Below are 26,730 nucleotides of genomic sequence, written 5' to 3'. Positions count from 1 at the left end.
GCTAGCTGCCGAGTGCACTCCCGCTCTATAACACGGAGCAGCGTCTTGTTTAGGTATACTTCAATTTTGCCAAAACTCTGATTCGGGATATTTTCCCGCTCTTCTATTCGCTCCAGTCTACTAATAATATGATTTAAACTTTCTTGCAATGTTGCCATGATTGCTTTAAGCTCGGAACCAACTTTGCCCTGAATCCGCACCATCGTGGATAGGTCCCTCTTTATCGGAGCAGGCGTCTCCTCGTCAGCCATGTTCTCTTCTGGGACCTCCACAGACCTCGGTACCTCAACCGAGTCATCATGTTTCCTAGCCTACCTAAGCTACCGCTGTTACCGGAAGGTAAGCCGTTCCTAAGGATAGAAGTAGGGGCTTGTTGGTACGGCATATCTTATTTTGTTGTAGCGCAAGCATGACGCGTACAACAGAAGGCACATCGGACAAGTTAGCGCTGTGTGTGTCAGATGTGCCTTCTGTTGTCCATGTCACGCTTGCGCGATAACAAAATAAGATATGCCGTTCCTAATTTCAGCTATCTCTTTGATAAGCCTGTGAATAGTTGCTTTTAAGCTATGATTTTCTCTCTCCAATTGCGCAATGCGATCCCTGTCCCTATTACCATCCACATGCTCCTGGCGCTGCTCGCATGCTCGGCCGTCGCTGATGCCGCCCTGGACCTTGTCAGCCCAGGTGGTCTGGCTTCCAGCTGCGCCGCCACCTCACCAGCTGCAGGAAAGCGCACCCGCGCCTCTCTAGAAATGTATCGGCTCCTGGTTGTTGTAGTCCCAGACGATGGCGCTGCCTCAACCTGGAGCGGCTCCTAGAGTGCGAGCGTCCCTTAGAGCGTTGGCGGGCGCTCACCAGCTTCACCATCTCGCCTGCCTCCTGTTCCGCCGTTAGCTCCGCCCTAGCTCTCTCCTGTCGTCGAACACGCACGACGTAGGGGAGCTCCAAGAAGTCCCTATACTTGCCCCGATGCGCAAGCTGCCTGTGTGCGTGGCAACGCAAGGTGGTGGTTCCATTTACTAGACGCAGGGAAATCGTCCTTGTACTGATATTTTGACGCACGTTAAAGGACGTCAGTCCTACAAAGTTGAGCTAAACTTTTGTCAGTGTGTCCCGTGCTCAACAAAAGAAACGGTCTGGAAAATTCCCAGGAGACTGAGTCAGTGCTGGGTGTGCCACATAAGGCGCAGAGTCACCCTGTGAGAGTTTCAATACAGATGCCATTAAATTTTCTTTCCCTGTTCCTTCAGTGTCACAAAAAACCCTCCGCGTTCTGCTTACTCGCACGTCTGGGTAGTTGTCACCGTAAAGCTGTCACACTGCCTTGCGGCCGATCTAGAAACGAGAGCAGTGACCCGGAGACTCTGGCGCGTGGCAGTATACAGAGAAAGAGCTGCCCGTGTTTGGTTGTCGCTGATTGGCGCAGGGCCTGCCGGAGGACTGGCAGTCTCGGCTTCAGGAAGCCAACGTGTCCGTGCTGCGCGCCTCCATCGAGGCCCACGAGCGCATGGACCGCGAGATCGGCTTGTGGCAGTGGGCGCGCACGCTGCGTTTCCCCTCGGAGCACCGACCCGAGGCCCTGCAGCCAAACCTGCTCAGCGTGTTCGTCGACGAGCAGCTCACCGGCGACGTCTCCTCCCTTATGACGCTGTTCGTCTTCGAGACGGGAAACACCGTCTACCGCGCCATCTTCTCCATCCAGAAAGAGGTGCGTCCCAGTAGCCAACCAAGCATGCGGCGCTCTGCTGGACGGCGGCAGTGGACGCCACGCAATGCACATGACTCAGTGGCCGTTGTGTCACGCTAAGACGAAGCTCACAACCAACTCCCATCTCTCATTTAGCGCAGGAAGGCTTGTATCGAACAACCGCTGGACTAATTTAAGTGAAATTTTTGGTATCTTAGAGAAGAGCCTAAATACGTTGTGATTGCAAGAAGCGGAACTTCAATTTATGCCCCATAAATTTTTGCATATATTGCTGGAAATATATAGGTTTCAAATTAATAGAACCAAGGAATTTAGAAATCCTCGCCTAACCCCCCCCCCTTACCCCACCCCCCAAAATTAATGCAGTTCTGCAAACTGCACCCTTTCGTGCCTATAAGGTCGACAAATTGCATACATGAATTTACAACTTACATGAATTTTTTACAACATTTACAAGGGTTTTACAAAATTCCTAATTACAAATTATTGCCATATTTGAGAGCTGTGTATAATATTTAATTTCTGTATGCTTTAGATCTTCTGTTACATGCAGTTTGCCGAATTGTTACATTACGAATGAGTTGCCAACTTGATTATTCATCTCGTTTTGTGAAAAATTTGCAATTTCACCAGTTTTTATTAAGAACTAATCAACTTGATTAGAAATAAGCTTCCTATAGTGAATAAATTCTAAGAATTTCTGTTTAATGCAACAAACTTTAGTGCGGTGTAGTGGTTGCCGAGAAATACTATTTCTCCGTTCCCGTGTACTTTAAGTAGAGCTGGGCGGATATGAAATTGTACTATTACGAATAGTAAGTATCAAATTGCGAATCGGATATCGGATAGTCAAATGCAGACACACTTATTTATAGCAGGAAAATTTGTTTGCTAAAATTATATACCACGGAAGTACTAGCTAGGGAAAGGCTACTATAACGGACAATTAGCATCAGTTTTACACACACAAAATCACTAATTGTTGATAGAAGAACTTAAGAAATAACATCTCAATATATTTGGAACTTGGTTGCCGCAGGCTTTTGCTTACGGCAGGTTTCAAAAAATTCGAAATAAGTGGTTGTTAGACAAAGATCAAAAATAGTGAAAACAGAAAAAAAAGTTCCTAAAGGATTTGTGTGCCGTCGACACATCTGAAATGGCCCGTTCCAAGAAAAACTTGACTGGATGTACCGTAAAAGATTAAACTCTCCAAGAAACACCAAAATACCGGCTACAAGCAAAGATCACAGGTTTTCATGCAGATCGACTTCCGCCGCGAAACCGAAAACAGAGCTTGCATTGCCCGTTTTGCTTCGCCACTGCTTTCTTGCCAACCGAGAGGTTGCAGTGAAGCGCCAGGACCAGAGTGGCAGGTTCTTGTTGGAACGCCGTGCTTTCGCCGCGAGCGCGCTCCGTCCGACTTTATTTTCGCCGTCCTCTTCTGCGTCCGTGCGTAGCGGCGTCGGTGGGCGCTACAGCTTCGAAAACTTTTGCCCTCGTTTCACTTCTCATCGACGATGAAGAACAGCACGCCGGCTTTAAAACTCAATCCTTGCGAAATATTCGGTTGGTTTCCATACTCTAAAATACCGAATGGTTCATTTTCGAATAGAAATACGAAAAGTTCATGTTTAATTTTCTATTCGTATTCGAAACTATGCGCCCACGCCAAATTTTCCCGGGAGCACGTGAGCTGAGGCTTCTTCTTCAGAAGTAAATTCACAACTCGCATACACTTCAGCTGCGGTGACGCGCGTAAATTGCGCGACAAGCCGAAAGAGATGCTTGATAAGAGAATTGCAGTAGCCGCGCCAGCAATGTATGTTACTATTATGACGCAAGTGTCCAACAGGTTACCGCCACCTCCGAGCATATTCCAACGGTTGAAACACAACTTTCGAAAACGTCCTTCTACGGATTGGGTGGTTTTGTCAAATGCCTTGCAAGTTCTAAAATTTCGCACAGAGCGCGTGTTTGGCAATGTCACCACAACAGAATTAACACTCTGAATAAGTTTCGTGTGGGTTGACCTTGGTAAAGTGAGAAAGCTGCAGTTTGCTCCTAGCCCGGTGATTATTGACAGTAATGTAATATTGATCGGTTGGACACGTCCGGCTTTTCGTAGCCTCTCGGACGCTGACAACACCCCGTGCTCCTCTAAAAAGGGACACATATGTGACTAACACGCAGAAGTGGCAAAAAGCATTCCAGGGAGCTATGACGTAAATCTATTCGAAAGTTTTCTATTGCAATTCTGCAATAAATAGAATAAGCAATAAGGGGCGGAGGCGAAAACTTTTTAACAGTCGCGGGGGGCCCACGACCGTTAAAAAGTTGTTGGGCCACCGATCTGCTATGACATGTGCATATCGATTACGCATCATTAGACCAAAGAAATAGAAAATTATTTCTCATTCATTGCCTTTCTCGCCAGTAGCCCTCTGCTATGGTGAAAAGTTTTCGGGCTGCGCCTACTTCGCCTGTCTCTCACGCCACGTCACAAAACCGCGAGAACTCCCCGCGTAATATTGACATGTACGCATTAAAGATGCAATAGTGCGCCAGACAAAACTGAATTTTTTTCCGAATAGCCGTGGACGGCCCCGTTCCGAAAGGAATAGAAGATGGCTGCCCGCCGATCGCTCTGGAACTCGCTACTTGGAGCTGTAGGGATCCATGAATTTATTTGCGTATAATAATACTTCTTGTATGGCAGCATATTGTTATCAAATACTTTTGGTACGTATACGACATCGCTCTGTCGGCTCTTCTTTACGGAGAATCCTCTTAGCGGCATTTTTAACCTTGCGTTGCACGCCGCCTCGATTTTCGACCAGCCACGGCCAGCTAAAGGGAAGCGGACGAATCAGAGACGCCAGCATCACCCTCCTAACCCGGTTATAAACTTTCACTGTGCTCGCTCGGCCCCATTGAGCCCCTCCACATTTGAGGGGGCTCCTCTCCTCTTGCCAGCCAGTGAGATAAGAAAAAACGCTCGATGCAGGCAATGCTATCGCTTTGAAAGCAAACGAAAGCGTATATAAGGAGAGCGTATATTGGACATCTTAAACAACGCCATTAGTTACTGCGCGATTCTTAGGTTGGTGTTTACGTAAATTAGAGGTCAGAGGATTGCGATAGGGACGTTTCACTTCGAGAACGTGGGCGACGCGCAGGCACGTTGCAGCGCACACGACGTTATCGGCCCTCAGGGCGCATCGATCGTTTTCGAGGCGGGGCTCGCGCTGCCGCGCCACGCGAAGCAGCCGCCGGAGTCGAACGGCCCGCTGTAAGCACTCGCGTGCTCTCTGCCGTGTGACCCAGCACGGTGTCACACGGCGAACACTTCACACTCGATGACCGCGGACACTCCCTGGCTGGCGTGAAGATTCGCGGCAGCAGCAGAGAACGAAGTGAGCTTCGTGCTGTCTATCGCTTCACCTCGAACTGAGCGCCGAGAAGGTGGCGCACGCAGAGCTACGAGCCGTCGGCCCACCTGGACGGCGCCCCCAAAGCGTGTCGCCTTCAAAACAGAACCCGCGCGACCGCGTGTAACAGTGTGGTCGTACCACTGGCAGGGTAGCACCGTTCAGTGCCGCACGGTGGCAAAGTTAGAGTTCTCGCATTCTTTCCTCGTGACAGCTTTGAGATGCTTTCGTCGAAACGCCTCTGGTCGCAGCGTCTGCGATCAGAGGCGGTGGCAGGCGCTGCACGGTGTTCCGAACGCGTTGCTCGAGGAAGTCCTGCTCGAAGTGCCGGTTGGCTGCCGCGTGTGGGCAGGGCACGGTGGTGAGGTGGAGCGCCCCCCATAACAGAGGGGCCGCAAATAACCATCTCCCAATGCATGCTCAACGTATTTTTTAATAGTAAGCGGGGTTGGTTCTTCATACAGTTTTTTCGTTACCCGTAAGTAGCAAACATTTCAGCAGCACAATTTCAGGCATATGCGTGTCAGACTTTGTGTTCAAAGTGTTAATTTAAAGAGTATCAAGGACGCTGTACGATTTTTATCCTTAAATTTCTGCGTTGTCATTGCCCATAGTGCTAATTAAGTGTGCGGACGAAATTTCCAGACAAACCCGAGCCGGCACGGGAGGCTCGCTTCGCTTGCTTCGCGGCTTCGCGCAAACACCACTGGTTTCACGGGCGTGCCAGTTGCGCCTGCGCATAAAAGAGATTGAGATGTTTTTACGTTATCCCAGAGGGAGAGAAATTGAGCTCTGTAGGCTGAATTCAGCTCTGTAGGCTCATTGAACTTTCTTTCGTAAGTGCTCATTGGGTGAATTTATCACTACAACATGATACCACTCATCAGTATAGACAACTCTGCGCTGGTAGCCATGGTTTCCTGCACAGTTTCCATCGGATGAGCAAGATTGAGTCAGAAGTCCGAATAAGGGGCAGTGTCTTAAGTTTTCCCGTGCACGTTGCGGAAGCTTGGCGGAAAAGACGTGAAAACAACGCGTCAGAATAAGCCACAAAAATACGACCATGCTGGCGGGGACACCTCCAAATTTCCGCGAACTATTCAAATAACCTCGGCAAACAAAAATGCGTTGTGCATTGCCAATGCACCTTCCACAGTTTCGCAGTTGTAATAGTTGCGGAATCATTCCACATTTTCAAACACCCGAAATAGAATGAGAATGGAAAGATATTACCAGTCTGTTAGACGGAGTGTCAGTCCGACATTCAGGAATGGTGTTGGAATTGAATTGGCATATAGCCACGGAGCGCTCAGTGTTTATTTTAGGAGAGGTTAGCAAACAGGTAAATTTGTCTATCAGTCTAAGCCAGACTTGACCAGTTTATTATTTTCCTAATCTTTACTCATTCCACATATTTCAATACCTACCCATAAAGGACTGTACTTCCGCCGTGGTAATTATGAAGAGCGCGATATCTTACGCGTAACACTTCCGAGGACCCGCGCACATTTCTTAGTTGCAATTTTGAAGTGCATCTAGAGCAACTTCTAATGAGGGTTTATCTTAACGTTTAGTGTAGGAAGTAAATTAGCTAACTCCTTACTTTTAGTGAAGTCCTTAACGTTTAGTCCAGAAATCAAGCTGTGAGGAATTATTCGGTTTAGTGAGAGACTTGCGACAAAGAGGTGCACTGCGCTAGTCCACGGTGACTTGGAAAGAGCGCCAAGTTTTACCGCACATTGTCGAGTATCCCTATAAAGCGCGATAACAGGCGATAATGTGTTCGAAAATGAATACCAGTTAATGTGAAGCAACAACAGCCGAGTTGGGCGATTCCTTCGGCTCGGAACTCATTTACATTGACAGCAGCCTTTTCCCTGGTGGCAACCACCATAACTTTCCTGGCCTGCTTTTTCCTAAAATAATTGTACTCATCCACTACGGCGCACACGGCGTAAAATGATATTGTACTTTACAAGGAATAATTACTAATCTAATTGATTGCCGATAGCGATTCATTAAGAGGTAAAAGATCGTAAAGCTTGTTTGTTTTTGTGCGGAAAAGATAGATTTATTGTGGCATTGTTAGGACATGAAGTATGGCTTTTTTATTTATTTTTCTCGTTACTCGGCATTCAAGCACACGTAGTAAACACTTATACAGAAAGTGTGTCATTTACTTGAATTGGAAGCCGAACCACTCCAGGAATGACAATTCTCCATCTCCCACCATTCTGAGGAGCTAAAGAGAGTGGAATTACGAAGATTTCTATTGTTTGGAATTATATGGGAATGGCTCCGCTGTTCAACTGCGGTCTCGTATCGAGAAATGTAGCTAATTAATGTATCCATGGACCGTTTAACGTAAAACTATTCCAGTACGTTCTTATTCCAATCTCCTGACGCCAAATTTCCGTAATCGCCGACGCAAGCATCGGGCGGTCACCCGCAGGATTGTCTGAACAAACCAATCAAATGCTCCCCTCGTTCATAGGAGGACACTTTTGTTTGCTTCAAAAACGAATAACATTGCCTGCACTGAGCGGCTTGTCTTATCTAATTGGCTCACAAGAGGCGAGAAGCATGCTCAAGTGGAGAGGGATTCGATGGGGCCGAACCACTGCACTGAATATCGATAACCGGATTAGGAGGGTGGTGCCGGCGTCTGCGCTTGGTCGGCTTTCTCTTACTTAGCTTGCGGTGGCTCGTCGACAATCGCGGCGGCATGCAACGGAAGCTTAAGAATGATGCTAAAACGGATCCTCGGAAAAGAAGAGTTGGCAGAACGAGGTTGTAAATGTTCCTAAAGTTCTCGAAAACCTTACACGGCCACGCAAAAAAAGTTTCATTACAGGCAAATAAACCCATGCACTCCGGCAGGGGTGAGTCGCCAGTGCCGGAGCGATCGGCGACAGCCATCTTTAATTCTTTTCCGAACGGGGCAGTATGCAGGTATTCAGAAGAAAATTTAGTTTTGTAAGGCGTATTGTTACGAAAGATGTTTATTTACAGGGTGAAACGAGGTCCGAGAGGGAAGCTACAGGCCAGGCCCAGCCGGCGCAGAGTACCCCCGAGATCACGCGCGCACACTCTACTACATTTTCCCCGGGGGCAAACGAAGCTCGCTGAGCGAGTTGAAGTGACCTGTGATTGTACTGCTTGAGTCTGGCCACGTGAACAACTTGCGTCGCACGTGAACGCCGATTACTTGCCGTCACTTTGGCGACGACATAGTTCCCATCACTCAAGCGGCTGAGTGTAAGGAATGTTCCAGTGTATGTGGCGAGAAACTTGCGGTACGATCCCTTTTTGCGAACAGATGTCCGCAACCAAACATAATCACCGGGGGTAAAGCTGACGGGGATAAGCCGCGCATCATAGAGAATCTTGCTGTTGCCTTGTGAGGACAACGTCCTAAGATGCGCCAGTCGACGTGCTTCCTCAGCATGACACAGAGTTTGGGTGATGGAAGGATCTTCTTGGCATGATAAAGGTAGAATAGTGTCCAGGAAGCTCTGGGGAGCGCGTGCGTACAGCAAAAAGAACGGCGCATATCCACTAACTTCGTGCTTGGCACTGTTGTACGCATACGTTACAAAAGGTAAGACGGCGCCCCAATTCTTTTGTGCAACAGCGACATACATTGATAACATGTTGGTAAGGGTTCAATTCGTCCGCTCCGTGAGGCCATTGGTTTGCGGGGGTAAGGAGTGGAATGACGATATGCAGAACCACAAAGCAGTAAAAGTTCTTTAACGACGTCGGCAGTGAATTGCCGTCCACGGTCACTGATGACAACACGGGGAGCGCCGTGACGGAATATGACGTGATGCAACAAAAACGAAGAGACATCTGCTGCAATGGCAGATGGAAGTGCCGCTGTTTCCGAGTAGCGAGTAAGATAATCTACGCATACTACAACCCAGCGGTAGCCAGCTGACATCTTTGGGAGCGGGCCAGGCAAGTCGATGCCGACTTTTTTAAAGGGTAACGTCGGTGGCCTAACTGGTTGTAAATAGGCTGCTGGGGCCGCCGTCGTTTGCTGGTGCCGCTGGCAAACAGTACAGCTGGCCACATACTGTTTTGTTGTTTTCCAGAGCTTGGGCCAGAAAAATCTCTAAGTCGGTGTAGTGTGCGTGCAAAGCCAAGGTGCCCGGACGTGATATTGTCATGCATGGAACGAAGAACAGCAGGGCGCAGGTTTTCGGGCACAACTAGAAGTAATGGTGGACCGTCCGCCCAGTAATTTTTTTCTACAGCAAACCATTACGAAAAGTAAACGGTGTTGTTCCTGCTGGCTCACGTGCAGCTGCCCGTAAGGATTTCAAGGTAGGGTCGCAACGTTGCTCGCTCTCCAACGTACGCAGGTCTGGAAAGTCGGAAGAGATGGAGACTAGATAGTCATCGAAGTCATCATCCTCAGCTTTAGTGTGCGGCGAAAGGAGACGGGATAGGCAATCAGCATCTGTGTGACAGCGTCCGCTCTTGTAGTTAACGGAAAAGCTGTACTCTTGAAGGCGCAAAGCCCAGCGGGCCAAACGACCAGACGGGTCACGCAGCCCAACCAGCCAACAGAGTGAATGATGGTCAGTCACTATCGTGAATGCGCGTCCATGTAGATACGGATGGAACACTTGGGTACTGTACAGGTCAGCATGGAATCCTTTCGCTGCATTTACTGCATCTTCGAGATTGCTGACGATATTACCCTTGGGTGCTATAACGTAAAGCCATTCGAAACTTTTCTATTCCAATTCGGCGATCAGCCTTCCGCGACTGGTCAAAAACTTTTTTGGACCACCCCCCTTTGCCTGTCCCTCACGCGACCTCACGTGTACACACTGATTATGCATGGTTGGAAAGAACGAAAGAAAAATAGTTGTTTCTGATTCGGTGCCGTTTCGCTATTAGCCCTCGGCTACTGGTGAAATATTTCAGCGACACCCACTTCACCTGCCTGCCACGAGATATCACAAAACCGCGAAAACTGACCCCGTCAAAGTGACGTGTAAGCGTTGAAGATGCATTAATGTGCCGGACAAAACTGAATTTTCATCAGAATAGTCACAGGCTGCCGCGTTCCCAAAGGAATAAAAGATGGCTGCCGCCGATCGCTCCGGCACTGGCTACTCGCACCTGCCAGCGAGCACGTTTTATTCGCATACAGTAATTTTTTTTGCGTGGCAGTGTAACGTTCTCGGGAACGTTCGGCACGTTTTCGACGTCGTTCTGGCTACTCTTCTTTGCTGATGATCCGTTTTAGCGGGATTCTTCACCTTCCGTTGCATCCCGCCGTGATTTTCGACCAGCCACCAAAAGCTATGTAAGAGAAAGCGCACCAATCACAGACGGCGGCACTACCCTCTTCTTATGATTATCGACTTTCAGTGCACTGGCTCGGCCCCATCGAATCCCTCTCCACGTCAGCGTGCTCCTCGCCTCTTGTCAACCAATTAGATAAGACTAGCCGCTCAGTGTAGACAATGTTATTCATTTTTAAAACAAACAAAACTGACATCCTATAAACGAGGAGAACGCTTCAGTGGACTGTTCAGACAACCCTGCGGGTCACCGCCAGATGCTTGCGTCGGCGGTTACGCAAATTTGGCGTCAAAATATTGGAATAAAAACATATTGCAACTGTTCTACGTTATAGGGCTCCTGCCTACCTTTCAGTGCGTACATGTTGGTTTGTCCGAGGCCCAGTTTCCTTCTTGCTGTTTTCAGGCTGCATCCATCTTTTACTGCTTCCTCAGTCTTTCTCACGTTATAATTTCTAATATCCCTTATTTTCTCCTTCTTGATTAGTTTTGACGGTTCCGCAAGTTCTATCAGATCTCTTGAGTTGGACACTTTAATTCTTTGTCGTTTATTTTTAGGTCCTTTGTTACCTGGGAGAGCTTACCTACTGGTTGCCTTGGTGCCTTGCCTCCCACCTCAATTGCTGCTTCTGAAGCCAGCCTTGCTACTGTTTCATTCATTGCTTCTATGTCATCTTCGCCTGTCTGTTCTAAGGCTGAATATTTGTTCGCAAGTGCCAACCTGAATTGGTCTGCTTTTACCCTTACTGTGTCTAGGTTGGGCTGCTTCTTCTTGACTAATTTTACTCTGTCTCTTCAAACTTAGGTGGATCCCAGCCGTAACTAACCTATGCTCACTGCATATTTATCTTATCCTGCACTATGCTGGGATCGGCAGTAAGTATGAAATCAATTTCATTTCTCATTTCACCATTAGGGCGTTTTGGGGTCCACTTTTTGTTGGTACGCTTTCTGAAGGTGTTCATTATTAGTAGCTTATTTCTTTCCGCTAATTCTACCGAAATTTCTCCTCTAGTGTTTCTAGAACCGACGCCATAGGAGCCGATTGTTGCACACTTTTGCATTGAAGTCGGCCATTACCACAGTATTCTGAGTTTGGAGTTTTTCGCATGGCGAATTCCCCATCTTCATAAAACTGATCTACTTCATCATCATCATAACTGGAGGTTGTAGCTTAGGTTTGTACCACCTTTAATATATATCTCTTATTAATTTTATTACGACTACTGCTACCCTCTCATTAATGCTGTAGAATTCGTCAAAGTTGCCCCTATGTCCTTATGTATTATGAATCCTACCCCGTGTAACCTCCTATCTATGGGTCCTCTATAGCGGAGGACGTGGCCGTTAGTCAGCACTGTTAAGCCTCACCAGTTCTTCCAACCTCACTAAGGACAATGATATCCCAAACAATGTCTTATAGTTCCTTAAAGAGTCCTGCTAAGCCAGCCTCATCTGATTTTTTATTACTCTTTATGTGTTAGTGTTATTATTGCACACATTTCTCTGAAGAAAGTAAAGATGCTTTTTGGATAGTTGGCACAGGAACTCAATGTTCTTGTTACTCCTGAAATGTCCTTATAGGCATGTTTTGCGGCTCCTAAACACATATTTATATTGACTTGTTGCTGGCAAAAAATTATGCAACTACAAATTTTAAATTTGTTAACAGAGAAGGATATCGCATTTTTCATTAAGTTTTGGTGTGACATTTAAGCTTTAATGAGTTTCCATATACAATTCGCTGTCTCTCCGTAAGCTATATGTACAGATGGGATAGATGCGCCAGATGCTCTTTGTAGAAGGAAACAAAATAATCATATTCAGCTCGCTGGAGGGGTTTTCAGATCCGGCAACGCGAACACTTTAACATGTTGGTTGCAAGTAAAATGAGCAATAAAATTCTCATCAATCATCTATGTCATCGTTCTAGTATGATACGTTTTGTGCGCCTGCGCTGTGATTGCTTAGCCCCGTCTTAACATGCTGAAGTCAGCACTCGGGATTTGAAACATACATGCAGAACCGTTGTACAAAAAGCTGGTGGGCTTAGCAACTTTAGTTGACACATGCACGTAGTCGCTCAATTTCTTACCTGTTCCCTGCTAAATGTAATGTTAACATTTGGAACGCGGCAGCAAGTATCAGACTGAGCACGTGTGCGGCGCATTCAAACTTTACCGTATCAACAGGTTGCATTCGTTATGGCGTCCAAAGCGCAACAATGTTTCTACGATAGACACCGTAGTTCTGGGCTTAAAGCTGATTCATTTCGATCCCCAGGTGATCTTGCACACAGTTATACGTACGTCAGCATTACTTTTTCACTTAGGCCTTCACTCATTCATTTTTATTTCCTAAAAGGACGCTGAAACGATTTTAACGAGTGTGTACAAACGTGCTTAATCGGTAAGGTGGGTCCTTTTGATCATTAGGTGATGTTTAAACGCTTCCAGTAAAGCGTGTACTTAATGAAAAGGTTATAGAAATGTGCTACACTGCCGATCTCAGCGGCACCACTCCACTGCATTTTCAGCCGCCCCTTCCCAGGCCACGCAGCTTGTGTCTGTGATGCTACTCGGGTGATGCTACTCGGATCCGATTGGCCACCCACACAACGTCATCTGGAATGCTTGAAACATGCCGCCGCATTAGGTTATTATTTATAACGTACGTGCTTCTGCACGGCAATTAGTGTACGTTTAACAATAAGTACAGAAATGCTATAAATCTAGACATTTCTTCAAACCGATTGCCCACTTCCGCCCACCTTCCGCCTGGGGATGCGGATCGCCTGCTACACCTGTGGCGATGGCAGCCGATATGAAACGCCGAGCGGTTCTCACACAATAACAGGAGCAGCGATGTCTCCTTTGGCGGCAGGAACACGAATGGTGCCAGCGCTGTGTTACGCTCGTTCTGCCCTGCAGATGCATGCAGGCACTAAACTGCAGCAATTGCACGCTGTAGAAGGCGCGACCGCTGAATCCCAATGGCAACACCAACCTCCTTAGTCAATGCACCAATCACCCGCAGTATTCAAAACAAAGGTGCTTTCAGCTGTAACCGCAGGTTCGGCATTTGTCAGAGAGCCAGGGTTTGTGTATAGTTTTCCTAGAAATGTAGCAGAAAAATATCCGAACGAGCCAAGATACGCCAAAAAACATTGTGAAAGCAGCTGAACTGGCCCTATAATGTGTCAAAACGTCCGTCTGAAAACGGCCACACTGAGTTAGACTTTGGTATAATGGCAATACCTCCGCCTCGCCCGCATAAAGTGTGGGTGCGATTCCCAAATGCAAGTGTACTTGGTCTTCTCCTTTTTTTTCTCTTTTTTTGAAGGTCTAAAATAGACGCAACAGAAATAAACCATGCATACACATGTACAAGTTAGCGCAGTCCCAGCCGAGCTGCGGCAGCACTATTTTTTATTTTTTTTCACTGACGGCTACACAGAAATCTAACACCGTAATATAGAGACAATCGCAAACGTGCGTATGACAAGATGTTGGCACGTTATCACGCGATTGTGTAATCGAAATAATATTGGAAATAGCTACTTTGTAGTTTGTACATTGCATTTACCACCGCAGATATGCCGCGAACGCCGGCAGCGGCATTGGTCTCTTTTTTGCTTCATGTAGCGCGAGCCAGCGAACATTGCGCGTAGTGCCACCGCGTCTCCATCCTCCATGTTCGTCTTGAAATTTTGCTCAGTAGCCAAAGGTTAAGAGAAAGTTTTAGCTCAGGTGCTCCTATCTAAATACATGTAAAAAGAGAATTTGTTTTTCTCGGCAACCACTTTACCAAACTTGATGAGGTTTGTTGCATTGAAAAGAAACACCTAAAATATATTGACTGTTGGTTTCGAATTTTTCATTGAGTCGTCAATGTTTTACTAAAAATTGGCAAAAATTGCAAATGTTCAGAAAACGGAACTATCAAGTTTACAGCTCTATATCTCAGCAAAGAAAAGTGATAACACAATTCTGTGGATTGCATCTGCTAGTACATCGAAAGCGGACGAAATTAATATGCTACGTATGAATCTGAAAAAATTCTGTAATGTAGAAATAAAGCTTTTGCCAAACCCTTGTATACAAAGTAACAAATTCATGTAATTTAAAAATTGACATACAGAATTTGTTCGCTTTAAATGATCTAATGGATGCCGTTTACAGAATTGCGATATCTGTTCTTGACGGAGGGCTATTAATTTGTAAACTTCGTGCTTCTATATTTTTTTCGGACATACAAATTTCTGAAAATTCTTTCAATAAAATTCAGGTGCTAAATCAAAATTCCGCTTCCAACAGTCATTAGAATTTAAGTTTCTATCTCAAACACAGGAAATTTCATTAAAATCGGCCCACCAGCTATCTCAGAAGAACGTTTTTGCATTTTACGTGTATTTGAATAGCCGCGTTGGAGTTGCGTCGCAGCTGCAACTGCAATACGACGCGGGAGCACACTCGGTTCAAATACGCCAGAAGCAGACAACCCTTGCGTCACCACATAAGGAGGCTGGACACAGCGTTGGCCGCAAGGTGTAAAGGTTGAGGTGGAACGAAGCTGCTGGAGGCAAGGGTTATGTTTAACCACTCGTACATGTGTTAATACAGCGCGCTGAGAAGAAATACTTCCGAGAAAAAATTCCTTGAAAGATACTCTCTATGTCTAACCAGCGACATAAGCCGTTTCGGGGACACTTTAAAGACCCCCGAGGAGGTATTACATAACAAGCGGGTTTGTACAGAGGAGGCATAATTGCCGCAATGATTCAATCTGAAAGGGCACTTTTTACATTTTACCCGCAACGGTGGCTATGGTGTTGTACTGCTAAGCACGAGGTCGCGGGACCACATCATGGCCGTGGCGGCCCCATGTCGATGGGGGTGAAACGCAAAACGTGCATTGGGGGCACGATCCCCTGGGTGTCAAAACTGAGCCCCCCGCTGCGGCGTGCCTCATAACCAAATCGTTGTTTTGGCACGTAAAACCCCAGAATTCAATTTAATTCAACTTGTTACGCTTTGCATAAAGCTAGGTTAGCAGGTGATAGTAGCGATTTTGTGGGAAAGGCCTGCGAAATCTTCGGCTGCTCTGGGAAAAAATGACACCGCCCTACATCACGGTATAACATACTCAAACCGTGCTGCTGATCGAAGTGCTGATACCGCGGCAGAGAATTCAACTCCCGACCTCGTGCTTAGCCGCAGGACTCCGTTGCCACAGAGCCAGCATGGCGGGTAACCGGAAAAGGCGGACCTTGCTATGTTGGGCAATGCGTTCACCGGCTTCAACAGGGTGACGAAGGGTTACTTGTGGCGAGGAGAATGGCAGATCTGCGGGCGTGGGAGGATATGTAGCCGACGAGCGCGCAAAGAAGTATGCAGCAAAGTGAAGCGGGGTGTTAGGGCCGATCGTGGCGTCACTAAAAACTGCCACTAACCAAACAATCGCCTTAAAGGCCCGGTAACTAAAGAGGGTCTCAAGAGTCTACGCGCAAGTGGGCCCGAAGGAAGTGCATAGGAAAGGCGTCAGAAGTCGTTGCCTTAGCGAAGCTAGCTGCCTGGCGTCGTCCTTCCATCCTAGTCGTTTTCCGATAGAGCAGTTATCGCTGGGAAAGGTCGTTCTTTAAATGGCAGTCACATGACGGCGACGATTTTGGGCAGTTCGAGCGACGTCAGCTGAGCTACGACAGCCGCGAGCTGGAGACCGAGGTGCGTAGCACATGGGCCGCCTACCTGGAGAGCGTGCACGAGCAGTGCGCCAGCCTCGGGGCCAACCGGGCCCTGTACTCGATGAGCCTGCACCAGGGCGAGGATGCGGCTGCGCGCATCGGGGACGGGGCGCGCTTCTACATGGACCTGGTGTCACCCCTGCACAAGGCTGTCACCCTCGAGTGGTCCAAAACGTACAGCGCCCTCATCCAACAGCTCGACGAAACTGCGCAGGCGGAACCCGACCGCAAGGCTGACCTCGACCAGGTGGGCTCGGGGCGCAGCGTTGCACGCAGTGCGTGCATTTAATTTAGAGTTCCTTTAGCGAAGCGCTGCATTGAGCTTTGCAAACCCTCCCCTTGCTTACAGGGAGCCTTTCCGTGGGCGTTCTCAGCGTGAACGATCACCTGACTTTCCTTACCTAATTTTTTTTCTTTACCTATCTAACTACAGAACCATCCTAGTGGTTGTTGCATCGTATAGGCTAAGGTGCTTTTGGGCCGCAAAACCCAATATTTTAAATAAAACGACATCCCGTGACGACTGTAGAACTCGAATGCTAGTCCGTATTACAATGAGACTATTTTAGCCCGCGGACCAAGCTGCAGTACACGATTTGAAAAACTTCTCAATGCCTGTTAAAGGAGTCTGTTTGCGAGAAGAAATAATGCTTCATGATGTCATGCGGTGAAGCTATATGAAGTCAAGAGAGGCGCACGAGTAGAAAACACAGTGGTATACTTTCTACAGTACCTCTCGAAGACTTGTGTCGAGAAAACACGTGAGCTGTAATATGTCCCAAGTCTCCACGGCGATCATTGATATTACGCGCTAGGCCACTCCTTTATAGTGCTATGACTACATTGTTGATGGCACGCGCACATAGTGGCACGGATCAGTACTTTCTTTCTTTAAATCATGTGTCCACTTCATGTGTAGGTTTCTGTGGATAGCGTTTTGCACATTTAGTGCCTTTATTTTTTAGGTACTTTCGAGAAACAAACGTGGCCACCAATAGCCGCAAAAGCTTTCTTTTTCTTTTTTCTCTGTCGGGACGCGTAATGATGAGATCTATTAAGATTTCCTTATTCCGCGTTCGGACTGCGATTTTCAAACCCGATATCCATTCTATAGCCATCGATATCCGTTCTATCTGAAATGCACGTCTCATCGCTCTGAAGTCACGGTTGGACGCTATCAGTAGTCGACACGTCGTGTCATTGGTCGGTGGATCGCAAGTGCACGCTGATTCATTTTCTATAGGTGTAAAAGTGCACTGATACGATCTATACCGGGTGAGTTCGATCTTCACCGCAAGAATCAGGAAACGACGGTGAAGCCGCGCATCGTGAAGATGACAAAAAGTAGAAAAGATTGTATTCCCTTCATTGGTGCATGGTCGTTACTCTCATGTGAGCCTCGAGTGGTTTTGATTCACACGGGGGCCGGGAAGGCATTAAATAACCCCTTGCGGTCTTGTGGGGAGCCTGTGGAAATATTAGTGCTTTTGTCAGGTTCTGTCATCGACGACCTCCGGCCCTTCGGTTTGTCTTCTCTTCTTTCTTCCCTTTGTATAAGCTCGGGGATAAAGGGGCTGACGCTGTTTAGCAGAAGGGGGCAATTATGTCGACGTGGGCTTCTCACACTTGACACGTCTACGTCCAGGCTTATCGTTACAGTCTTTTCCGGGACGAGGAAAATCATCTTGTCATGGTAACGTAGGCATGAATGTCTCTCACACTTCACAGGTAGATGATAACAACCCGTCCGCTGCCACAGGAGGTATCGAAGGGGTTGCAGTATCTAAGCACTTCGAAGCAGACCGGTAGACCTCGTGCCTCTGCTTCGATTTGCCGATCGTTCCAAGGCCTGCCTGGTGACACATCCTGAAAAAAAAACCACGCACAATAAACAAAGAACACCGAACTAACCACGAGAAGTGCCAAGTTTATACGTTCTTCACATAAAACACTACCAGATTCGTACCGGCAGCCCTTGTTCGAGATTTCAGAAAACTAACTACGAAGAAAACCAGACTTCTGTGTGTATTTCAACCAGACTAATGCCAAACGTATTTCTGTTTCCTTTTTCCGACAAAGCCACGGTTATCGAGAGACTCATAATGCATTGAAATTAAATCTAATAAGCTATTGATAACTAACAAACAAAAAAGCTTGCATGACGCTATATTTACAAACAACAGACTTCGACAATTCGACAATTTTACGTCTTAATGCGCACTCGACTGGATCGCTCTGACGGTTATTGGACTCTCGCCGAGGGCAACAAAGGCCGCCAGGCATACGCTGCCCTTTGTCGTCGCCAGCCAATTTGTGTGCCTGTGGCTTGCCTTTTCGTCCCTCAAAAGGAGGTCGTAAACACGGGAAGAATTGCCAGCCTCCTTTTCCCCTCACTCTCGCGGTTCATTCCACTGCAGCGACAGTCTGAATGTTCGTACTCGAATATCTCCTCCCGGTTGAACCTTTAAGCCACACCCCTGCTCGCAGAGACGCGTTCTGATTTGTGGTTAGGTGACGCCTTCGTTTTCTCATCCGCCACCACGAGCCCTTTAAGTTCTGCATGATGGCCTGTTCTCTTGTCTTACAGGATGTGGTGTGGCGACTCTCTCTAGTCTTCGCCGAGCCGAATATTTAGCTCGCTTTACCGTGCGCTGTTTAACCAATTTTTGCTATACCAGGCGGTCACCTAATGCGCCTCTGCAGCTCCTGAGTAATAGGTCCCTGCCCTGCTGGGCCGCACTGGCAGTATCCTCTCCTTTTGATGATTTCAGAAAGTAGCATTAGTGCAGATATACGAGGGCGTTTTTCAGCATCTCCTTCTCACACTGATCTCGGGAGCGCGCGGCTGTTGGGAAGTCGGGAGACGCAGGCGAGCACAGCAAACATATTTTACTAATAACAAACCCAAAATAAAACACACTCAAAACTCAAAACTCAACTGACAAAGATAAACTCCGCACTTGACACATTGAGTAGGCTAAATATGCCCTTATTCTCCCCTACTTTCGTCCTTAGCGCGTTCCATGGGAAGGTCCGGCAACCCTGGCCTATGGCCGCACGCTCACAAAAGGAACGTTCTTACAAAGTTCAGTCGTGGTGCGCATCTCCAAGTCCGATGTGCGTCGGCTCTTGGTCACCGTCAGTGCTCCCGCCGACTCCGCAAGTTTTGCTTCCTTGGTATCGGCCGGCCAGCTCCTCCGTCTCGGATTCCGACGTCCCCAACTATGTTGGTGTCAAGCATTCAGGCCTACCTGGCTAGGCTTAACACCGGACTCTGCCGCTACCTCTCCGTGTGCCGACGAGAAGCCCCGGGGACTATCGTCCGTGCTGTTCAGCCGAAGAAGGGGGATCCAATTCCTGGAGTGCCCGGCACTGCCATGGGAGTCTGTAGCAGGTCCAGGGAGCCTCACTCGAACGTCGCCGTGGTCGACGGCCACACCCTGGGTCGCCAGCGTCACGGGCCTGCCTGAACCTCCATGGGTCCCGTCACCAGTACGAAGCTGGGGCTCCAACCTTCATGGCCCAGAGTCACGTCGATCATCCCACCTTGGTGCCACTTCTCCTCCGATCACACCTCGGGTCACGCGCCTCGAGGGCTCGTGCCGTTCGGACCGGTCGGCGCACTTCGTCCTCTTCTTTGTTTGTGTCCCCTGCCTCTTACATATTACACTCCTTGAATCTTTCGGGACTGTTTAAACTGGTCTCGTCTCCGCAAGGAACGTCCTCCGGGATAGCCCTTGTTTCCACTTTCGCGACGTAATTGCTTTTCCCCCCCTGCCGCGATTCCATCTTTAACAACCTTCAGTAAGCCTAAAGAGCTTTCTGAATGTGTCAGTACCAAACTAGTCTCTATTCCTTCTGCTAGCCCTTGCTGCGGTATTCTCACTGAGCCGGATGCCTCCTCGCTAGCGCCTTTTCCAGCGTTTTCACAAGGTAGGTGCTGTGGTTCCCGCCTGTCTATGAGGCGTATTTTTCGCTTCGTTTCATTGCTTTCTCTCCGTCGCGGTCTCCTGAGCCTTGAAACGCGGAAGAGCTTGTGCAGCATGGTCGCGAAAACTCGGGCTTTTTTTATTAGCATGTCCGAGCAAGTTGAGTATAAGTAGGGATAATGATTCAATAGAATTTGCGATATTGCGGTTTCAGTCAGCAAGAGTCCAAACAGCCTTTCAATATTCACGCTGGCAAGCAAATACTATTCTCCTCGACTACCTGCCGGATTCACGCACATTCCTCGGTGAAACCGTTGGTTACACATACGCAGGGTGGGCAATGTCCATTGTCGCAACTGAGTCCCTAAGTACAACTTTCTAGTGCCAAAGCGCTCTGACTAGCTCAGAACTACACGACCAATTATGGGCTATCCAGCGGGCCCGGGCAGCGGTGGAAAGGCTATGCCTCACCGCACACAATGCCCGGGTGGCCTGAGCCCGGGCTGGCAACCTCGCAGGTCCTTTTTCCATTAAAGTTTTTTCCGTCCGTCCGTGTTTTTCTCCCAGGTTAATTCAAAAGTAACGAGAAACAATCCCATGTCATTATTTACCTTGCACGACGGCGTGAGATCCCTTATGTCTACTCCTGCTTCACCTGAACGACTTTCATTTGTTGAGATGTTATTTGCCGATTGCATGGCCAGATCCCGCTGCACGTCTATAGTTCTTTTACCTTTAGTTCGTGAGCTCTCTGCTCCTCTCGTTCCTTTCTTTTTGCAGCTTCCCTTTCATCAGCTCTCTGCCTTTCTGCTGCAGCGATATGCTCAGATTTTTTCCTTTACTCTGCACCTCTTTGTTCAGCTTTGTCAGGTCTTTGCTTTTCTTCTACAGCGTTTTGCTCAGATTTCTCAGCTCGTTTCTCAATTTCTTCCCACGCTTCCGAAAGATCGCCCTCAAGTGCCCTGCACTTCTCAATCGTCTCAGTAAGCTGGGCTTTCTGTGACTTTTGCCGACCTCAATTCCCAGCTCATCACATAGTAATAACAACTCCGGCTTTTCCTGTTTGCTTAAATCCATAGTCAATCCCGAATCAGGACTTTCCTACTCTGCTGTGACGTGAGGAAGCTTTCAACAGGAGCCTGCAAGCACATTAACTGATTTGCAGTTTTAGAAAATACACGAGCTAAAACTTGGCCAATTCTCAAAGAAAGTCAAGCGCTTACCATTCTGCTGAAGCCAAGACGAAGGGTAGAATATCCCATTGCTGTCAACTAGTTGATACGATCTCGACCGAGTTAAGTGGGTCTCCACCGCAAGAATCAGGAAACGACGACGAAGCCAGACATCGTGATGATGAAAAAAACGTAAAAAAGATTGTATTTACTTCCTTGGTTGTGACTCTCATCCGAGGCTCGAGCGGTTCTGGTCAACACGGGAGCCAGGACGGCCTTAAATAACCCCTTGCAGTTTTGTGGTCGTTGACTTCGTCCTGGGGAGCCTGTGGAAGTATTAGCGCTTTTGTATTGTTCTGTCGTCAATGACCTCCTGTCCTTCGGTTTCTCTTCTCTTCGTCCTTCCGTTTGTGTCAGCTCGGAGAATAAAAGGGGTGACGCTGTTTCGGAGTAGGCAATTCTGTCAACATGGGGACGCCCGGTTGAACGCTTCCCACACTGGACAGGTCTATGTCCAGGCTTATCGTAACAGCCTTTTCTGGGATGAGGCAAATTATCTTGTCATGGGAACGTACGCCTGAAGGTCTCTCACACTTGACAGGTCGATCATAACAGTACCCTCCCCTGTGTAGAACGGCACTTGCCTCGTTGCAGATGCTTTATGGTGAACTAAAATCGAAGCAAGCAAACACACAAAAAATGTGCTTGGTGGAAGAATTGAACAGTTGCCGTGAGGAAAGTCCTGAGCTTTGACGGAGGAGGGTGCTGTTGAATACATTACGCAGAATGCCCAGTTTTATACTATAGCGAGTCAATCTCCGTGTACTAAATCGCTGTTTAGAAACTTTCGAATTAGCTGTCACTTAAAAAAAGGTAAAGGCCAGGACAATGATGTCTACAAAATGTGCGGACCTTCCCGCCATAAGGTCCGTGGAAGAGCTAAGTTCAGGCAAGTTCTTGTTCTAACACGATAAAAGAAGTAAGCAGAGCACCGCTTTGTTCTCCCTCCGTTTCCGCGAAAACATTGCATTTCACGGTCCGTATTATTCAGAATAACACATGCCACCGTTTGTTTGTCTGGTTCGCCCTATTTCGCTTACAGGTGGCGAAGTTTTATCCATACGTGCGCCACCTCGCGATAAGAGCATACATCGATTCACTTTTTATTTTAATTTTTTTCTGTGCAAGCCAAGCTACTGAAGATGCCGCATGTTTTCTGAAATATGCGGTACTGGGGCTAACGTTTGAGTGAAAGTGAACCGGTAATCTAGAGGCATTCATTGAAAGTTGGTGAAATAACAGAAAGGCTGGTCACTGTAGACCCGAAAGGTACAATATGCATGCCGACACTTGCTCTACTGGTACAACTAAAGAGCTCTCACACTCTTTTCAGGCATTTTTTTCTGATGCTAGGCAACTTTCAGATTGCCTGTCGCAGTCAACAGAGGAATGTACAGTGCTCAGCGATTGAAACGCGATACTCCGACAACATGGCGGCCGGTGCTTACTTGCGCCACCGGTGGTAACACTGGAAATGATGCATTATTATGTCACAAGAAAGCGAGAATCTTTTTCATGTATCGTAACTGCATTCGGCCTCCTAAGCGATCATCCAGCGATCACCGGTGGCTCAAAAGCGCCGGCATTTCAATCGCGTTTCAATCGCTGAGCACTGCACAGTTAGGCTACACTGCATGCTGAAGCCTCCAGCTTTTTTTCCTGCCACTTCCCGCACAATACTGTAGCTAAGATTTCTTTGCCAAAAGAGGACCTACCCGTATATACAGGCTCTCGCTGAAAGCGGCCATTGAAGTGTTCACGCTAGTATTTCTTAAAAACATCGCTTGCCTAGTGACTTGTAGCGACATCGCAGCCATCCTTCCTGTACTGAGCGGCGTACTTGTGCTTGTGGCAACTCTTTTTTGTCAGTACTTAGCCCCTTGAACGTGTGCGATAAAATTTGTCCCAGTGCACCTCTTTTTTTTCGGCTCTTCTGCTCCGCATGTTTTAAAGTATTTGTAGATTTTGCCCTCTCAAGACACCCATAACAGTACAAGTCTGCCCTGTTGTTGCATCCGTGTGTACTTATGCAGCATGGTTGAATGTTGTCAAACGTAGGTTTTTTTCCCTTTCCCGGTTACCGTTTTTCCCGTTGTTATCGCCGTTATACAATTATCGCCCGGCGAAAAATGAGCGATATTTGTACGAAATATCTTGAATGCTGTGGCCGATTCTGTAGCAAAATTGCCTCGTCTAACCAGATAACGCGTGCCACGCGAATATTTTTGTGCGATACATTCTCGAACTTAAGCCAGCAGCAGCGACACTTTTGACTGCGCTGTTGTGCATTAATCTTTCAGTTCATATTTCGACGACCAGCGACCGTGCTCATTGCTATCGTTCTGATTTCAGTGCGCTTCTTGTTTGGATCACAGTATCGCCCAAATGAGGACCAACACTATTACCTCGCAGTCTTGGCTGTGTTCGGGTTTTCACAATCACTCCAACGTCACAATATTTAATTTTAGCTCGCTCGTATCTTCAATATATTGTTTGATCAAGCAATAGGCGATATTGCACGTTTGACGAGGGAACGTTCATGACACACAAACGTGTAAAAATTTAGCAATGCTGTGCGAATGGAGATGATGGAGGAGATGCAAGTATTTTCTTCCCGCAGTAAAGCCGCGTGCGTGACAGGAAACACGTTTCTCCCCTGCGTCGCTGTCATTGTTTTGCGTTGGCACGAAGTAACGGTGCCAGGTGCCACTTAATTTCCCTGAAGGAACTAGATGGAGAAAAATGCGTGCGTGCAAAGGCCACAGCGAGGCGCATGACCCTCGAGAGTGAGCTTCACTGGAATACGAATTTGAGGAAAGAAAAGTACAAACAGCCGTGATTTTTATCTGCAAAGTGTTTCTCCCCAGAACGAATAGCCTTCCGGCTTTCGCATGGCTCACCAATATTCAACAAGTTGAAATCAGATCGCACGTATTGGCGACGAGATTGCTTCATCAATTACGTAGGCCATTTCTCTTGGATGGGCTCAGTTATGAACGTCTAGTACTACGCGTAAAAACATCCACAAAAGAAGGGACATGGTTACACACATGGAGTGCAAACTATCAACAGTTTATTGCCGAAGAAAAGGTGACCTCAATTATACTGTTTATACCTTGGCACGGGCAACACTGCGTGTTACAACGAGCGCAGAACCACTACGAAAGAACGTCAACGCGCGTGTGTCCTGCCATTAAGATATGCTATTTCATTATTAGATAAGGCGATAGAGGCCATGTCAACTCATTTTTATTTTGTCATCTAGTGGGCATCAACAATGAGGTATGTCATTTCATTATTAGACTTTGCAATGATCGTGCAATTCTCAAACTTTAGTCGGCAACCGCAATCATCACATCGGAGTGGCAACCACCTATGTTATTTACGTTGTCAGCAAGCTCGCCAGGTCGGGTATTGTTACAACAGCCCGTTTTTCCGACGTGGGAACGGAGACATGTTAGAGGTGTTTAATATATTAAGCCTACATTGCATTTCCCAAATTTGTTTTACTGTTTCCTGACACGTTTTTTTTCTGTTAGGGTTAGTCATTTTGCATGCTTTTGCAAGTTTATTCGGCACGAAAAACACGACCCTAACGTTATCTTTTTGGGTGATTTTTCTGTTGGGCCAATTTTATGGATGTTGGAGATTACAGTGCATTTTATTTTTTTGTTTCTCCATCTCTTGGGAAGTGGGACGCATGGTGGAGCCAGATGCCCTGACATTACCAAGGAGCTTCTGTGCTTCGGACACTACCCGTTGCCTCGGGTAACCTGGTTCTCAAAAACGTAAAGCTTGCTTTGTTTGTTTCTAATGGGCTGATTTGAACCTTGCTTTTTGTTCATAGCCGGAGCATACGTACCTTTCTTTAAAAGTGAACCTGATATGAAGAAAACGAATGCTGTCGTTACAGGGAACCTCATGAGTGTTTTACAAGGGATTCAGGCATTTCTTAGCAAGAGTAAGAACTTTTGCCGATTCTAGGCTAAAATCTCGCGGGTCGCACTCTAAAAGAAATAATACATCGTCAACGAATCGGAACCCTTTAACCACCTTCATTGATCGACGATGAGCGTGTAGCGACTTGTCAAGCTGTCATAAAAATAAACTGCTCAGGACGAATGCTATGCAAGGACCTATGCAGATGATTTTTTTTCTACCAAGTATCTCTCCTCCCATTCGGTCAAGGGGATTTTCATACAGAACTGGATTAGCTCTAGAAAGTGCCCCTCTGAAATATCGGACTCAGTTTGAAAAGCTACCCACGTGATCTTGCTAAGAAATGCCTGAACCCCTTACAAATCACTCCGGAACTTTCCAGTGAAGACATCATCCGGGGTGCTTTTATTGCTTTCTTTAATATCAAGCTCGTTTTTAAAGAAAGCCACGTATCCTGCGGCTATGAGCCCCGAGCAAACAAGCCCTTCCTCCCGTTCAAATTAGCCCATTCGAAACTAGTCAGAACGGCAATCGCCGACCTTTGCGTCAAGAAAACTCTGGAAAAATTTTGCCCACACCTAATGAGCCATATTTTACGCCAGCAAGCTTCACGTCATTTAGAACCAGGTTACCCGAGGCAACTGGTAGCGTCCGAATGGGAGAAGCTCCTTAGGAATGTCAGGGCATCTGGCTCCACCATGCGTCCCACCTCCCAAGAAATATAGAAACAAAAAAGAAAATGCACTGCAATTCCCAACGTCAATAAAGTTGGCACAACAGAAAAATCACCAAAAATATAATGTTAGGGTCGTGTTCGTCGTGCCTAATAAACTTGCAAAAGCATGCAAAATGATTAACCCTGATAGAAAATGAAAAAAAAAAAACGTGTCAAGAAACAGTAAACCAAATTTCGGAAGAGCAATGTAGGCCTAATATTTCAAATACCTCTAACGTGTCTCCCTTCTCACGTCGGAACAACGGGCCGTTGTACCAACGCCCTGCTTGGCGAGCTTGATGGCAACTCAAATAACCATAGGTGATTGCCACTTCGTTGTGATCATTGCGGTTGCCTACCAAAGTTTGAGAATTGCACGATCATTGCAAAGTGTAATAATGAAATGACATACTCGATTGTTGAGGCCCACTTGATTACAAAAGAAAATGCGTTGGCATGGCCTCTATCACCTTATCAGACAATGAAATAGCGTATCTGAATGGCACAACACGCGCGCGTTGACGTTGTTTCGTTGTGGTTCTGCCCTTGTTGTCATGCGCAGTGTTGCCTGTGGCAAGGTATAAATAAGGTCGCGCTTTTCTCGGCAACAAACTGCTGATAATTTTCGCTCTAAGTGTGTAACCGTGTTCCTTCTTTTGTCCGCGTTTTTTGCGCACAGTGGTAGACGTTCATAACAGAAAATCAGCAA

At 47.2% G+C, this 26,730-nt stretch overlaps 1 protein-coding gene across 1 annotated transcript in view; it reads left to right on the top strand.

The window, feature by feature from the left end:
• The window catches only part of LOC142575051 (uncharacterized), a 189,469-nt gene that overhangs the window by 155,221 nt on the left and 7,518 nt on the right, over positions 1 to 26,730 (top strand). The window contains exons 8-9 of the mRNA XM_075684017.1: positions 1,430 to 1,711; positions 16,139 to 16,453. Coding sequence (XP_075540132.1) covers positions 1,430 to 1,711; positions 16,139 to 16,453 — 597 coding nt within the window. The remainder of the gene's footprint in view (positions 1 to 1,429; positions 1,712 to 16,138; positions 16,454 to 26,730) is intronic.

This window comes from Dermacentor variabilis, chromosome 3 (assembly GCF_050947875.1).
Source record: "Dermacentor variabilis isolate Ectoservices chromosome 3, ASM5094787v1, whole genome shotgun sequence".
NCBI lineage: Eukaryota > Metazoa > Arthropoda > Arachnida > Ixodida > Ixodidae > Dermacentor > Dermacentor variabilis.
Note: the sequence above shows the minus strand (reverse complement) of the source record. Positions and strands in the feature narration are given on the sequence as shown.